Source organism: Prunus persica, chromosome G2 (genome assembly GCF_000346465.2).
Source record: "Prunus persica cultivar Lovell chromosome G2, Prunus_persica_NCBIv2, whole genome shotgun sequence".
Classification (NCBI taxonomy): Eukaryota; Viridiplantae; Streptophyta; class Magnoliopsida; order Rosales; family Rosaceae; genus Prunus; species Prunus persica.
This window is the reverse complement of record NC_034010.1, coordinates 20,427,291-20,441,682: the sequence shown is the minus strand read 5'-3', so window position 1 is coordinate 20,441,682 and position 14,392 is coordinate 20,427,291. Positions and strand designations below refer to the sequence as shown.

Genomic DNA, 14,392 nt, shown 5'->3' with positions numbered 1-14,392 from the left:
GCATTAACCAAGGGCATTTTCTGGTATTTTGAATGTTTCACCATTCTCTGCCTTTTGCTTTATATATATAGATAACTACCCTGTTATCTTTTATTAATTCTAAAAATAAAATAAAAAAGAAAAAGAAAACCAATTGGCACATACGTGAGCATGTGTCAAGGGGCTAGTATTCATGAAAGATAAGCTGAGATTTTATATTTCCTTGAAATAATTTTTACCGGGTCAAGAAAAGAGAAGATGGGTAGGAGGATGGGCCTCAAATAAGCCCAAAAAGCCACAGCCACCTAATTACAGTGATTTAGGGTTTAGAGAGAGAGAGAGAGAGAGAGAGAGAGAGAGAGAGATATGGGAGGTAAAGGAAGGAGACGAAGAGAGAAGAACTACAATGCAGCGCACGGAGGCTACACAAGGCTGCCGCCACCACCTGATTATTCCCAAGCCGACGCTTTGCCCTCTAAACTTCGCAAACTCCTCGCCTTCACTAAATCTCATGACCCTCAAGGTTTCTTCTTCACTTATTGTTTTCTTTTTTTCGAAAGAAAAAATATTTTTACTTAATTTTCTCCCTGTTTAAACTTACTGTTGTCAATTGTTTGTTATCGATGGGTTTCAGACTCTTCTTTCAAGGTCGTAAAAGCTGCTGAACGAAAAAAGAGGGAAAATGGAGTTGATGCTGCTGAACCAGTAAGTGCTTGCCTTGTCGTTGCACTTATGTTACAAAAGTTATATATGCATATGTTTTTGAAATTGTGGGTTTTGGCTTCGGGTCTGGTTTGGACAGTTTGATTGAAACTTGAGGCAAGTTTTTTGTGCAAAAATTGCAATTCAATGTTATTGAGGCTTAGTTTAATTATTACTGATGATTGCTCACATTGAATTTGAGTTGGTGACATTGGCATGTTGTATAACAAAGTAAAAAAAACAATGGTTATGTGAACAGAAACCCACGGATGAAGTGGACTTCGAGACTGGTTTTGAAGATGAGGGTGATGCTGGGAATTTGGAACCTCAACATACAGATGAGAAGAGAAAGAAGAAAAGAAAGAGAAAGCAAGTGCATGACCTTCGGTTTGAAACAGAAGCATCGAAGCAATCAGAAACTCGTCTAAAAAGAAAGGAGCGCAAGAAAAGGTACGTATTTTAACACCTTTTTCGAATGAAAGTATTGAATGTTTAGCTCCCTGGAAGTGGAATGCTGCATAGATAATATAGCAGGGTCAGAATGACTGCCTTATGTTCTTGTATCAGAATGCTTGTAAATGAATCATCTGGAAAAGTGAACAAATTGCAATTTTCTTGGGTTATTGTATCATTGCGGTGATCAAATGAATCAAGCTTACCCATCTTCTACTGATTGGTAACAACTGAGAAGCTTTTTATAATCAGGTACTTGGAAGCAAAGAAAAACAAAAAGAGAAAGGGCAAGAAAGAAGAGAATATAGACTTTCCTGGACGTGAGGAAATCAAATTTGGAGACGTAGTTCAAGCTCCTCCAAAGTTGGTTGTGCCTAAGGTAGCAAAATACATTCTTTATGATACAGTACAGATTAAAGTTCTTCAGTTAATTATAAACTTCCCCTGTTTTGTGAAGGCATTGAAGAATGTACAAGATGCTTCTAAGGAGAGGGTTCGAGTCAAGGCAATCGAGGCGTATAGGCAACGGAAAGGATGGAATGCAAGGCCAGGAATTCAGCTTCCTCCTCCTGTGACCTCAACAGCATTGTAATTGGTGAAACCATTATGGATACTTATCTTTTTGCCTCTCTTTCTACTTGCCTGGTAGATACATGTCTTGAAGTTTGTGACTCTATATCAGGGGGTACTATGCCTCTGCAATTTTGTAATTTATGCAGCGAGTTCATTTGCTACAGTCTAGGAATTTGTAAGTGCTGGTTAAATTTGTAATGTATGGAAAGAGGATGGAGTATTTTTGTTGTTGATATCTTTGAAGCTCTTTGTTGAATTCAGTTTGACCCAGTTTTCTGGGATACATGATCAGTATCATACCAAGGCAAATGACTAAAATCAGAGATTCCTGAAAAAGTTGTTTATTGATTATAACTTGTTTGTATATAGGGTCATTTATAGTGGAACATTTGCATTGTGAATCTATTATCAAAATACTAATAAAAATACAAAGTCTTAATATTCTAGTTCAATCCTTTCAAGGGACATGTTGTGGGTTGCCTTTGAAGTATAAATGATGTTACATAATTTGTGACATTACCAATCTAAATTATCTGTGGAAGGCACGAACTTCCAGACCCCCAAGAATGTGAAGATTAATCATTGTCCTGTAAGTGACAACTTTGTTCTCATCACTTATTTTGAACATAAAACAGCTTAACAAAACGGCTGAGAAGATCTTCATTTGTCTATAAGCAAACTCCTTTCCAAGACATATTCGCGGTCCGGCCTGTCAACCATCACATACATTATACAAAGAAATTAGGGACATTTTGGTTGCTTCAGTAATGAAGTTAACCAGAAGAGTTAGATATGTCTAGGATAAAGATGAGCTTCAACAGAAAAAACCTGAAAGGCTGAAAACTTGAAAGGGCTCTCTGGCTGGAAGACTCCATTCTCGTTGAGCCATCTCTCCGGCCTGAACTTTTCTGCATCATCTCCCCATATGACTTTCATCCTGCCCATTGCATAAGGTTGGTATGCTATCATATCTCCTTTCCTCACACTGTACCCATCTGGCAGAGTATCATCAGAAAAGCATATCTTTGCATCCTGCAATCAAAGCAGAATGGATGTTTGAAATGTTGGGAAGTTAAAAAACTTTTCCAGGATATCACACTAAAGTAGAAATTCATTGCAGCTAGAAAGAAAAGTAATAAGAACACAACACAAGGTTTTACGTAGTTAGTCCTTTGATTTTTATATTCTTTGCCTATGGGCCGAGATGAAGAGAAAATTCATTATAATTTTCCTTACTTCTGGAACTGCAGGATAGATTCTGAGAGTTTCAGTGATTGCAGCATGGAGATACTGCATCTTTTCCAGAGCATCTTCACTCACACCAGATGCAAACTCGGAAAAGTTGGTGATCTTTTTCATGCCGGTTGCTTGCTTCACTTCTTGTACAATTTTTTCTTGTACAGAAGGATGCTTGCACAGCAGGTAAAAGAACCACGCAAGTGTGGTTGCTGTTGTGTCTTTACCAGCTATAATGAAATTGAGAATTATATCTCGCAAGTATATGGGATCAGTCCCAGTCACTTGCAAAAATCTTGATAAAATGTCTTCTCTGTCCACCTGCATCGAGTGTAAAACAAGTTTGTATCATGGTTCTAAACTGAATCAGAGACAGAAACTTGTAGGTAAGTGTCACTCACAGTCGCCGGACAGTTATCCTTTTTCTGCATTTGCTCAATTTTGTTGTGGATTAGCTTAAACACAAAATCATTAACAATTTTGGTATTTTTCCTTAAGGCAGCTTCTGATCCCAAGTTGAGAAACTTCTTGATCCTCCAGAAAACATCAACGTAACGCCAGAGGGTCAATGCGCTTGAATTATCAAAAGCATCACCAAAACTCTTGCCTTCTTCATTTGATCCACACATGTTGTCTAATTCAATACCAAACGCTACTTGGAAAATCGAGTCCAAGGATGATTTCATAAATAGATCCTACATTAATACCATAGATAGTTGATTAGGATCATCAAATTGGCTTGGTTTCTTTTTGAATAAATGAGTTTTGCAAACTCACTTGAATATCAATTGCCTGGTTGGAAGTTGCGATTTCCGACACCTTATCAGCAAGTTTTGCTGCATTTTTCCGGAATATTACACTGCTGAAATCCCTCAACATCTTCGTCGAAAAGTCATGGCTCGATATCTTTCTCTGCTGGCGCCACTTTTCACCATCAACTGCAAAAATTCCCTCACCCAGAAGATCCTTCAGAATATTGTAGTTATACCATCCCTGCACAAGAGCAAGTTAGACCCTGCCTTAATACCAAGAATTCACCTGAGTCCGAAAAAAAAAAAAAAAAATCACCAAAAATTCAAAACTTAGGTTCCATCCTGGTGGCATTCAAGATAACTTGTCCTGGGCTCCTAGCAAGATTGTGATCTTATCATAAAATTATCAGCTTTAATCCTTAATATCTTGACAGTAAATTTACACAAGAACAGAAAAATTCGAAATGACCGTGTATTGTCATTATTTCTATTTATGGGGGGTGTATGCATCTTGAAAGTTAGTTGAATCGGACCAAGGACTTGGTAGAAATATCACGATTCTTTCTGCAAACCCAGATTTTGATGAAACTTGATTGCAACCCATGAAACTATAAACATCTTGTAACATAAGAACATTTTCCCATTGATGATTTTCTAGTTAATTAACCGGAGATGGATTTGGAAACATACCTTGCCATAATTATCAAAGTTTGTCTTGAGTATGTACTCAACATTTGCTGGGTTGGAGGTGTAAATCTCATTCCTGAAGAGGCCGAGCAGCCTGTAAGTCCCGTGTTTCCCAGCAAGATCAGTCATGTAATCATGTACCCTGTTGAAGTTAAGTAGCTGATGGAGCACTGTGCCAGCAATAGGTGGGTGCTTCTTCTTTGCCTTGGTCAGTTTCCCTGCAAGGATTTGAGCAGTGAAAATGGATAAGGCTAGAACCAGAGCTGTGAGGAAGATGGGGTTTGAAAGAAAGTCCATGACTGATTCTGACAGTAATCTGTAGTGTTTTTTGTTTATATTTCACTGTTTTTATAGAGAGAAGAAAGAGTCCTTGTTAATGTTATTTATTTATTTATTTATTTATAACTTCTGCCAAACTTAACGGTTAACTTAATGAATAATAATGTCACATTCTGTTGGACGTTTCGTGCATGTGGGAATTGGGATGGTCCAAAATTTTAAAATAGGTCTTCTTACTTTATATGCAAACTGATGTCATGCTTGCCATGAATTGTTAGGATTAGCATTGCAAAAGTTCATGGGTCTCTTTCTACTTCTAGTTGGGTGGGCATCAAAATGGTCTAAAATATCGATGATATCAGAAATATTAGTAGTCTAAAAATATGAAAATTTAGATGAAAATATCGGGATATTATTGATATCGATTAAAATTGAATAAAAACCACGGAAATTGTAAGAAAAACTTGGGAATTTTTATTGAAACTTTGGAGAAAATTTATTTAGTCAATTATCTATTAGTTTATCAAAAAAAATTAGAAGGAAATGCATTACATGATAGATTTAACTGATTTAAGTTGATTATACAGCGAGCTGACAAACACTATGAGTGTAGAAAATATGTAGTAATTAATGAAAACAAGATTAAACACACCATAATCATTTATATATAATGATTTACTACAATATTTTACACTTTATACATTGTATGGCAAGATACATGAGTGACTTAATACCACATAGAGTTCCTATGAGGTTCAAAATTTTCACTATCTTCATCATCTCTATGTGTATAGTAAGTTTATTGTGAAGAGTAATCATCAAATGATAAATCCCCAAAATAATTTTGCATATAACTGTTAACATGTCACCCATATAAATATAAATATTTTAGCATATTATCATTGAAACATAAGTGATATATGGTGGTTAAGGTGTTGGAGGAGTAAAATGGGAGGGGTTCAAATCCCCTTTGTGTTTTTTTGTCTCCTTTTTTAAACTTTTTTTTCCTTTTTTTTTTCCTATACATCGATATTTTTGATATTTTAGCAATATTACACCGATATTTTGACAAAATATTGCTGAAGTGTGAGCGAAATTATCGACATCGATATTTTCTGATATTATCGTCGATATTTGTATGATATGTACATGGATATGTTCTGAAATATCCGTAATTCGAAAAAACTGAAATATCCTCGATATTTCGTCGATATTATCGATATTTCATACTATGGCATCAATATGGCCAAACCAACTACACTTGTCGGTTCAAAATATTTATTTGGTTTAGTTTTAATAAAGGAAAAGTCAAACGGTTAAAAAATAAAACCAAATAGTATATAATTTAGTTTTTAGTTTTTATAAATCAGTCTAAATTGAATCAGACTATATACTTATATATATTTTTTATTTTACACGTGTAATACTATAATTAGATTATAATTAGGAGTGGATATTGAATTTGAAGTTTGAAGGACCTTTGGAGTTATTGATATTTAAATCATAGCTATATTAGTTATTGAAATTTGAAGTTTTATGGCATGTTGAGTTTTAGAATTGTTAGATACGCTAGAAAATGAAAAAATTATGTAGCAAGTTGTGAATTATTTTATTGTAATTGGGTTAATTATGTTGAAAAATGGAAAAGGAAAGAGAATTGTTTTAGGCTTGAGGTTTCCTTTTTAAATTGGTTTGGTTTGGTTTGGTTTCTTCCGTGATTTTTGTCAAAACCAAATCAAACCAAACCGTTATATTGTAATTGATTCAGTCATGGTTTAGAGATAAAAAGGATCCAATCTGGATTGTGCCCACCCTTACTTTCTAGACTACTTGTTTGTGTGGGCAAAAACGAAAAGAAACGACATCAAATCTTTGCTGAGGTTCTTCCAAGATTGCAGAGAGTTTCTTGGGGTGATGAAAGTCATGGTTTTACATATTTGCTAATTTACATATATTTACAAGGTTGTTTCCATTATCTACAAATTACAAACAGAATACAGAGCAAAAACCTGCAAATATCATAACAATATCATAATATGTGATAACCTTGAACATTAAATTTTCTTCAGATATAGGAAATTTTATGAGGTTGCCCTTGGAACTGCAAGCATAGGGAGGCTGCCATCTATGTGAAGGGTGAACATGGTCCTATATGTTACAGCTTTTGTTTCATCAGACAATTTGAAGCGGAAGAAGCAAAGAAGAGCCGTTGCTACTATCTTCATCTGCCGGTAAGCAAAGTCCTTCCCTAGACAGATCCGAGGACCTGCCTGCAAGTAGCACCAATTCAGTGAAACAACTATTAGTGAACATTAGGATGATTAAGCTATGTGACAAATAAAAAGAAATTAAATTACTCACGTGAAATGTGACAAATTTGAAGGGTGATTCAGGCTGAAAAATTCCGTTGTTGAGCCATCTTTCAGGCCGGAAATCGTCAGCATCTTTTCCCCAAACATAAGGCATTCTGCCCATGGCATAGGCCATGTAGTTTACTCCATCTCCTTTTCTCACTCTAAAGCCATCAGGAAGAATGTCATCTACCTCTGCACATCTCCCATCCTTAGAGGAAAGCCAAAGACACAAAGAAGTCAATATTTTCAGTGCTTATGCATTTGGCCTTAACTTTAGTATATGAAAATTTCACCCTAATGTACAGAACCATAGATATTAAACTCATTTCCCTAATGGAAACTGAAGAATAATTAGGCTTAAACACCTTTGGTTTGATAATGGCCAACATAATAGGGACTCTCAAGGAATATTTATCTAGTGGCGTTGGTTTTGATATATTTAGCACAGATTTTATCAAGGCTTTGGCACTGTCCTGTTTAGGTTCTCACAAACAACTATAACAAATAACAATATCTCATTCAAAAACTATCCATAAAGAAAAGTAATACAGGGTTATTGGAGTATATACATACAATGGGAACTGCAGGGTATAGCCTCAATGTTTTTGTCAATGCTGCGTGAAGATAATGCATTTGTTCAAGAGTTCCATCAGTAATGTTCTCCACAAATTCATCGATTTTTGCTTCACCGACCTGATTACCAACAACATCCCTCACTTCTTGCACAACTTTTTCCTGTATTAGAGGGTTCTTGCTGAGCAGGTAAAAGAACCATGAGAGTGTATTTGCACTGGTGTCTTTGCCAGCAATCATAAAATTCAGAATGATATCCCTTAGATATTTGTCATTCATTTCCTCTGGATCCTTCTTGCTCTCCAATAGAAACCTTGATAGTATGTCTTCCTTGTCATTCTTTGAAACATAACATAAAATTCAAAGTTTCATTAATAAAACTGATGCTATAAAATGGAAACTTCAATGCAGAATCAAAAGAAAAAAAATATATATACGAACATGCAAAGCCACTACACAAGTGTAAAATTCACTTACAACATCCTTTTGCTCCTCCAGAAATTTCCTCTTGCTCCTGATGACTTGGTGCACAAAATCATCAATGACTTTGACATACTTTTTAAGGGAGGCCTCGGAACCAAGGTTGAGAAATCTTTTCAGTTTCCAGAATGGATCAACATAGCGGAAATAGGTTAAAGCAGTTGATTCATCAAAGGCCTTCATAAATGCAGTCCCTTCTTTGCTTGACCCCTCCAAGCAATTCAGGTCTATTCCAAACCCAACTTCGAATATGGAGTCCAAGGTACATCTCATGAGCAAATCCTACAAAAAGAATCATAAACAAAAAAAGGTAAATAACAACTTATATCATTACATCAGCTGTTATGAAATCAGATTCATCTTCTATCTTCCAACTTACTTACAAAATAGATAGAAAATCCTGAACTTTGGGAGTTTACAAAATAGATAGAAAATCCTGAACTTCTATCAGTACTTTTATGGTATGATACATCCCCTAATTTCACAGATCATGATTTCTTCTCTCTACTCTTTTGTACCAAAAACCAGCCAAATTAAAGTTGACCTTAGCTCAGCCCTCTAAATTGATTAATGTTTTATCAAACCAACTTGATCAAGGGGACACTAAACAAGTTTATACCAGCCAGTTATATATTATCTGTATGTCAAATGTCAAATTTAGTTCTGCTATTATTAAATAACTCTATGTGATTTAAACAAGACCACAAGACAAGTTACACACAAGAAAAGATATGTTGGCGTTTTCAGATTACTGACTTGCATATCAAAAACCCTCCTGGCAACTGAAATCTCAAAAATAACTTTAACCAGTTTGGCAGCGTTTCTTCTAAACACAGAGCAGCTAACATCTCTAAGAACTCTCGTGGAGAACTCAAAGCTCGCGAGCTTCCTCTGCTGCTTCCACTTTTCTCCATCAACAACAAATATCCCTTGGCCAAAAACATCAGACAGAATAGCTTGGTTATACTCCCCTTTCGAATAGCTGCCAAAGTTGGTTTTCAGAACATGCTCAATGTTTCGCGTGTCAGTTGTGTATATTGCGCTGTGTTCCGGGGCCAGAAGCCTGTAAGTTGTGTGCTCTTTGGCAACTTCAGTTTGGTAGTCATAGAGTCTGTTGAAGTATAAGAGCTGGTGGAGGACAGTGCCTTTTACAGGTGGGTAGTTCGGGTTTCTGATGGACTTGCCTGTGAAGATTCTAAGTATGAAGAGGGATACGGTTAGGAAGAGAAAGAACAATATGAAGGTGAAGATGATATAGAAAATACCCATCTTTCTTTTAGCTAACTAGAGACCTTACAGAGTAGTAGATAGTCTAGAGAGAGAGAGAGAGAGAGAGAGAGAGAGAATTTTGGCCTCTTAACTAAGGTTGCAAACTGAAAATGAAATGAAGAGAAGACAGAAATGCAACCAGACAGCACTCTACGCCAATTTGTATTTTAATTCTTCAATTAAATTATTTCCTCAAATGATTCACTAATTCTTTATTATTTGACAAATTGATCCACCGTCTAATTTTCTGTCAGATTTAACTAAATTTTAAAGTGAATATGACTTTTCAAATAAACAAATTAAAATAAATACAAAATTAGAAAAAATTGAAGAAAAAGAGAAAAAAAATCATAAGACCCAAACCCAGCGCCCATCCCTCCGATTCCTTCTCCCCCATTCCCCCACAGACTCCTCCCCTCTTCTGTTTTCCCCCTCTCTCTCTCTCTCCCATTCGCCCCCCTCTTGGCAACAGACCCCTCCTCCTTTCCCCACACCCGCAAAACCAATATATATATATATATATATAGAGAGAGAGAGAGAGAGAGAGCGCAATGAGATTTAGAATTGTGTATGAGTTGCTGTTTCTGTCGTTCTCGTGCGCCTGCATCAAGCTCATCCACCTTATGCTCCACTCAGTATTCTAGTACAACACCTGAGGGCTGATGGGAAGAGCTAAAGCTCCACCAGGTCAAATGTTGACCAAAAAGAAGAAGGAACAAAGGGTTAGCCACAAAATTGGTATTTTGGTTTTTATTTTATTTTTATTTAATGTATAATTCAATCGGATTTGTATTTGTAGAGAGAGAGAGTAAAATCTTTTTATTTTATTTTTTAGTATTTATTTATTTATAAATTTCATTTTCAATATTTATTTATTTATAAATTTTATTTTTCAGTATTTATTTATTCTTAAATTTCATTTTTCTGTATTTATTTATTTATTACATATGAAATAACTAATTTGCCCTCATATTTAACGGAAATATTGACAGAATGTAACGGTGAACCAATTTGCTGAATAATATAGAATTGATAGATCATTTGAGTGAATAATTTAATTGAGGGACCAAAATGCAAATTAAATATAAATTTGAAGATTATTTGAATAAATAACCAATAATATAATGTTATTTATTTTTCCTTGTCGATTTAAATTAATTAAAAGAACTTGAGTGGTAGGCCTCATGAACTTGATAGAGTTGGACATTGTTACGAGCATTATTGGTTTGGATATGAAAAAGTCAATGGTTTTTTATGAGCAATATTGGATTGGAAGGTTCATGACATATTACAACAAGGTTGTTTCTATTTAAATATAACATATCACATGCTATCGTGTCATTTAATTGTATACAGTCCTGATCTCTTGGACTACAGGGGTCCAAGAAATTTGTGATCACTCACCGTTGGATGTAAGTTCAACGGTTCACTCACTCTTGCACTCCTTTTAAAAAACTTTTTGAACCATTGGATTAATATCCAATGGTAGGTGACCACAACCTCTTGGACTCCTGTGGTCCAAGAGATCGGGACTGTAATTGTATATACATAAAGAAAGTGTTCACACTCCAATATCACAAGAGTTCATCAAAGTGAACATTGTTTTGCTTCAGCTTCACATAGAGGAAGTTTATCAGGCTGTCCTTGGAACTGCAATCATAGGGAGACTGCCATCTATGTGCAGGGTGAACATGGTCCTATATGTTACACTTCTCGTTTCATCAGCCAATTTAAAGCGGAAGAAGCAAAGAAGAGCAATCGCTACTATCTTCATCTGCCGGTAAGCAAAGTCCTTCCCTAGACAAATTCGAGGACCTGCCTGCAAATAGCACAAGTAGAACTGTGAGTGAACACTTGGATGACTAACCTGTGTGATAAAGAAAAAGGAAATAAGGTACTAACATGAAATGCGACGAATTTGAAGGGTGATTCGGGCTGGAAAATTCCATTGTTGAGCCATCTTTCAGGTCGGAAATCGTCAGCATCTTTTCCCCAAATATAAGGCATTCTGCCCATGGCATAGGTCATGTAGTTTACTCCATCTCCTTTTCTCACTCTAAAGCCATCAGGAAGAATGTCATCTACCTCTGCATATCTCCCATCCTTAGAGGAAAGCCAAACACACAAAGATGTCAATATTTTCAGTGCTTATAAATTTGGCCATAATGGAAACTGACAAACAGTTAGACCTCTCTTCTTTCACAATAGCCAACACTACATGGTGTTGGTTTTTATAAAATTAGCACAAGATTTTATCAACGCTTGGACACTGTCCTGTTTAGATTCTCATAAAAAACTAGAACAAGTATAACGAATAGCAAGCATCTCATTCAGAAAATCATAAAGCAAACTAATACAGGGTTATTGGAGTATACACATACAATGGGAACTGCAGGGTATAGCCTCAACGTCTCTGTCAGTGCCGCGTGAAGATAATGCATTTGTTCAAGAGTTGCATCAGTTATGTTCGCCACAAATTCATCGATTTTCGCTTTACCAATTTGATTGCCAACGACATCCCTCACTTCTTGTACAACTTTTTCCTGTATTAGAGGGTTCTTGCTGAGCAGGTAGAAGAACCATGAGAGGGTATTTGCACTGGTGTCCTTGCCAGCAATCATAAAATTCAGAATGATGTCCCTTAGATATTTGTCATTCATTTCTTCTGGATCCTTCTCGCTCTCCAGTAGAAACCTCGATAGTATGTCCTCCTTGTCATTCTTTGAAGCATAACATAAAGTTCAAATTTTAGAATTAGAAACTTCAAAGAAAATTTTTATAGGAGTACTTTCAGTAACACACACAAACAGAGGAAGATGACAATGAAAGATAATGTACAAGTGCAAAGTTAACTTACAACATCCTTTTGCTCCTCTAGCAATTTCCTCTTGCTCCTGATAACTTGGTGCACAAAATCATCAATGACTTTGATATACTTTTTAAGGGAGGCCTCGGAACCAAGGTTGAGAAATCTTTTCAGTTTCCAGAATGGATCAACGTAGCGAAAGTAGGACAGAGCAGTTGATTCATCAAAGGCCTTCATAAATGCAGTCCCTTCTTTGCTTGACCCCTCCAAGCAATTCAGGTCTATTCCAAACCCAACTTTGAATATGGAATCCAAGGTACATCTCATAAGCAAGTCCTACAAAAATAATCATATGTAAGAAAATGTAAATAATAACTTACACCATAAAGCTGTTAGTTAAAAATAAGATAATGTTCAGAAACAATGTGCCTACGTTTTCTAATTGATCTTACTTTCAAAGATATTTAGAATAGATGGGAAGTACTAAAACTTTGGAGTTTACAATCTGAAATATATGGTCTGGTATTTAGAAATGATTTTGATTATGAGCAATTTTGTTTGATCAGAATGAGTTCAGCTTGCAATTTTCCAATTTCACAGGTAAAGTTTTCCTCTCATAATAGTTCCAAGAACCAGCCCAAATTAAAGTTGACTTTAGGATACCGCCCCAATTTTATAAACATAGCTCAGAGTTGAGCTTTTATGAAACCAATCTAATGAAGCAACACTGAACAAGTTTTTTCATAGCCTGCAGACTGAACCAATAACCACTATGTGATCTGAACAAAACCAGAAGACAAGTTGTGAAATTTTTTAGGGAAAAAAATAGAAATAAAGAGAGACAGAGAGATGTAGGTTTCAGATTACTCACTTGCATATCAAAAACCCCATTGGAACCTGAAATCTCAAAAACAACTTTAACCAGCTTGGCAGCATTTCTTCTAAACACAGAGCAGCTAACGTCTCTAAGAACTCTCGTCGAGAACTCGAAGCTTGCAAGCTTCCTCTGCTGCTTCCACTTTTCTCCATCCACAACAAATATCCCTTGGCCAAAAACATCAGACAGAATAGCTTGCGTATACGCCCCTTTCGAATAGCTGGCAAAGTTGGTTTTCAGAACATGCTCAACGTTTCGTGCATCAGTCGTGTATAATTCGCTGTGGTGCGGGGCTAGAAGCCTGTAAGTTGACTCTGTTTTGGCAACTTCTGTTTGGTAGTCATAGAGTCTGTTCAAGTATAAGAACTGGTGGTAGACAGTACCTTTTACAGGTGGGTAGTTTGGGTTTCTGATGGACTTGCCGGTGAAGATTCTAAGTATGAAGAGGGACAAGGTTAGGAAGAAAAAGAGCAACATGAAAGTGAAGACGATAACAAGAAAACCCATCTTGATTTTCTTTAAGATAATAAGAGGCAGAGAAATTAATATATATATATATAGAGAGAGAGAGAGAGAGAGAGAGAGAGAGAGAGAGAGAGAGAGAGTGGACACACAGTATAATCTTGTTCATCCTACTTCGTTATGCCTTGACGCGTGTCAAATGGCGTGTCAAATGTTGAGAACCTTGGGTTCCTAAAACTTAAAATGCTCTCTCAACCTTTGTGGCTTTCTCTTTTGTTTTATAGATAAGTGAACCTGTGGGTGGACAGACCAAGAGTTTGTCGTTCGTTTTTTCGACCAAAAAAAAGAAGAGTTTGTCGTTCATGGCAAAAAGTTTGTGGGGGTGATGAACAAAAATCGTAAAACTATTAGTATTATATTAGGAATCCATTTCTTGTTCTTGTTTTTTTTGGTTGTCACAATCCATGTCTAGAATAGAAGTGCGACTCATTTGTATAAATGTGTCGCGTATCTATTAGAAATATAGTACAACGTAGACTCTAAACAAAATACATGTAGGGACCACACCAAGAACATTGTTTTGCTTCAAATGTAAGTTGTTTATGAGGTTATAGTTTTTGTTTCATCTGCCAATTTGAAGCGGAAGAAGGAAAGAAGAGCCGTCGATACTATCTTCATCTGTCGATAAGCAAAGTCTTTTCTTAGACATATCCGAGGACCTACCTGTAAGTAACACAAGTGAAACCATTGGTGTAAGTTCAGATTAGATTAATTCATGAACATATGTGATAAAGAAATAGAAAATATGATGCTAACGTGAAACGAGACAAATTTGAACGGCGATTCAGGCTGGAAAACTCCATTCTTGAGCCATCTTTCAGGCCGGAAATCCTCAGCATCTTCTCCCCAA

General features: G+C 36.1%; 4 protein-coding genes across 4 annotated transcripts; 1 reads left to right on the top strand and 3 right to left on the bottom strand.

Moving 5' to 3' along the window:
- LOC18785588 lies at positions 274-1,995 on the top strand. Its single transcript, XM_020558615.1, has 5 exons — positions 274-502; positions 614-684; positions 941-1,131; positions 1,387-1,513; positions 1,592-1,995. The coding sequence occupies exons 1-5, from the start codon at positions 346-348 to the stop codon at positions 1,724-1,726; spliced, it is 681 nt and encodes a 226-aa protein (XP_020414204.1). The 5' UTR covers positions 274-345; the 3' UTR covers positions 1,727-1,995.
- LOC18785577 (cytochrome P450 704C1) lies at positions 2,086-4,749 on the bottom strand. Its single transcript, XM_007218976.2, has 6 exons — positions 4,386-4,749; positions 3,721-3,936; positions 3,345-3,638; positions 2,944-3,264; positions 2,536-2,739; positions 2,086-2,416 (listed from the first exon to the last, which is right to left on the bottom strand). The coding sequence occupies exons 1-6, from the start codon at positions 4,677-4,679 to the stop codon at positions 2,237-2,239; spliced, it is 1,509 nt and encodes a 502-aa protein (XP_007219038.1). The 5' UTR covers positions 4,680-4,749; the 3' UTR covers positions 2,086-2,236.
- On the bottom strand, positions 6,513-10,132 carry LOC18784555 (cytochrome P450 704C1). The gene is made up of 5 exons (XM_007218965.2): positions 8,825-10,132; positions 8,066-8,350; positions 7,589-7,927; positions 7,023-7,223; positions 6,513-6,931 (listed from the first exon to the last, which is right to left on the bottom strand). The coding sequence occupies exons 1-5, from the start codon at positions 9,335-9,337 to the stop codon at positions 6,743-6,745; spliced, it is 1,527 nt and encodes a 508-aa protein (XP_007219027.1). The 5' UTR covers positions 9,338-10,132; the 3' UTR covers positions 6,513-6,742.
- Positions 10,873-13,595, bottom strand: LOC18786678 (cytochrome P450 704C1). The gene is made up of 5 exons (XM_020558614.1): positions 13,015-13,595; positions 12,195-12,479; positions 11,719-12,057; positions 11,240-11,440; positions 10,873-11,156 (listed from the first exon to the last, which is right to left on the bottom strand). The coding sequence occupies exons 1-5, from the start codon at positions 13,525-13,527 to the stop codon at positions 10,971-10,973; spliced, it is 1,524 nt and encodes a 507-aa protein (XP_020414203.1). The 5' UTR covers positions 13,528-13,595; the 3' UTR covers positions 10,873-10,970.

Coding starts and splice junctions, on each gene's coding strand:
- LOC18786678 (XM_020558614.1), bottom strand. CDS start 13,527: ATGGGTTTTCTTGTTATCGTCTTCACTTTCATGTTGCTCTTTTTCTTC. Junction 12,480..13,014: donor ATGGGGTTTTTGATATGCAA/GTGAGTAATCTG, acceptor TTATTTTTGTAG/GACTTGCTTATGAGATGTAC. Junction 11,441..11,718: donor TATACCCTGCAGTTCCCATT/GTATGTGTATAC, acceptor CTTTCCTCTAAG/GATGGGAGATATGCAGAGGT.
- LOC18785577 (XM_007218976.2), bottom strand. CDS start 4,679: ATGGACTTTCTTTCAAACCCCATCTTCCTCACAGCTCTGGTTCTAGCC. Junction 3,639..3,720: donor ACCAGGCAATTGATATTCAA/GTGAGTTTGCAA, acceptor GTATTAATGTAG/GATCTATTTATGAAATCATC. Junction 2,417..2,535: donor TCAAGTTTTCAGCCTTTCAG/GTTTTTTCTGTT, acceptor GATGGTTGACAG/GCCGGACCGCGAATATGTCT.
- LOC18784555 (XM_007218965.2), bottom strand. CDS start 9,337: ATGGGTATTTTCTATATCATCTTCACCTTCATATTGTTCTTTCTCTTC. Junction 8,351..8,824: donor GGAGGGTTTTTGATATGCAA/GTCAGTAATCTG, acceptor TTCTTTTTGTAG/GATTTGCTCATGAGATGTAC. Junction 6,932..7,022: donor TCAAATTTGTCACATTTCAC/GTGAGTAATTTA, acceptor TGCTACTTGCAG/GCAGGTCCTCGGATCTGTCT.
- LOC18785588 (XM_020558615.1), top strand. CDS start 346: ATGGGAGGTAAAGGAAGGAGACGAAGAGAGAAGAACTACAATGCAGCG. Junction 503..613: donor TAAATCTCATGACCCTCAAG/GTTTCTTCTTCA, acceptor GATGGGTTTCAG/ACTCTTCTTTCAAGGTCGTA. Junction 1,132..1,386: donor AGAAAGGAGCGCAAGAAAAG/GTACGTATTTTA, acceptor TTTTATAATCAG/GTACTTGGAAGCAAAGAAAA.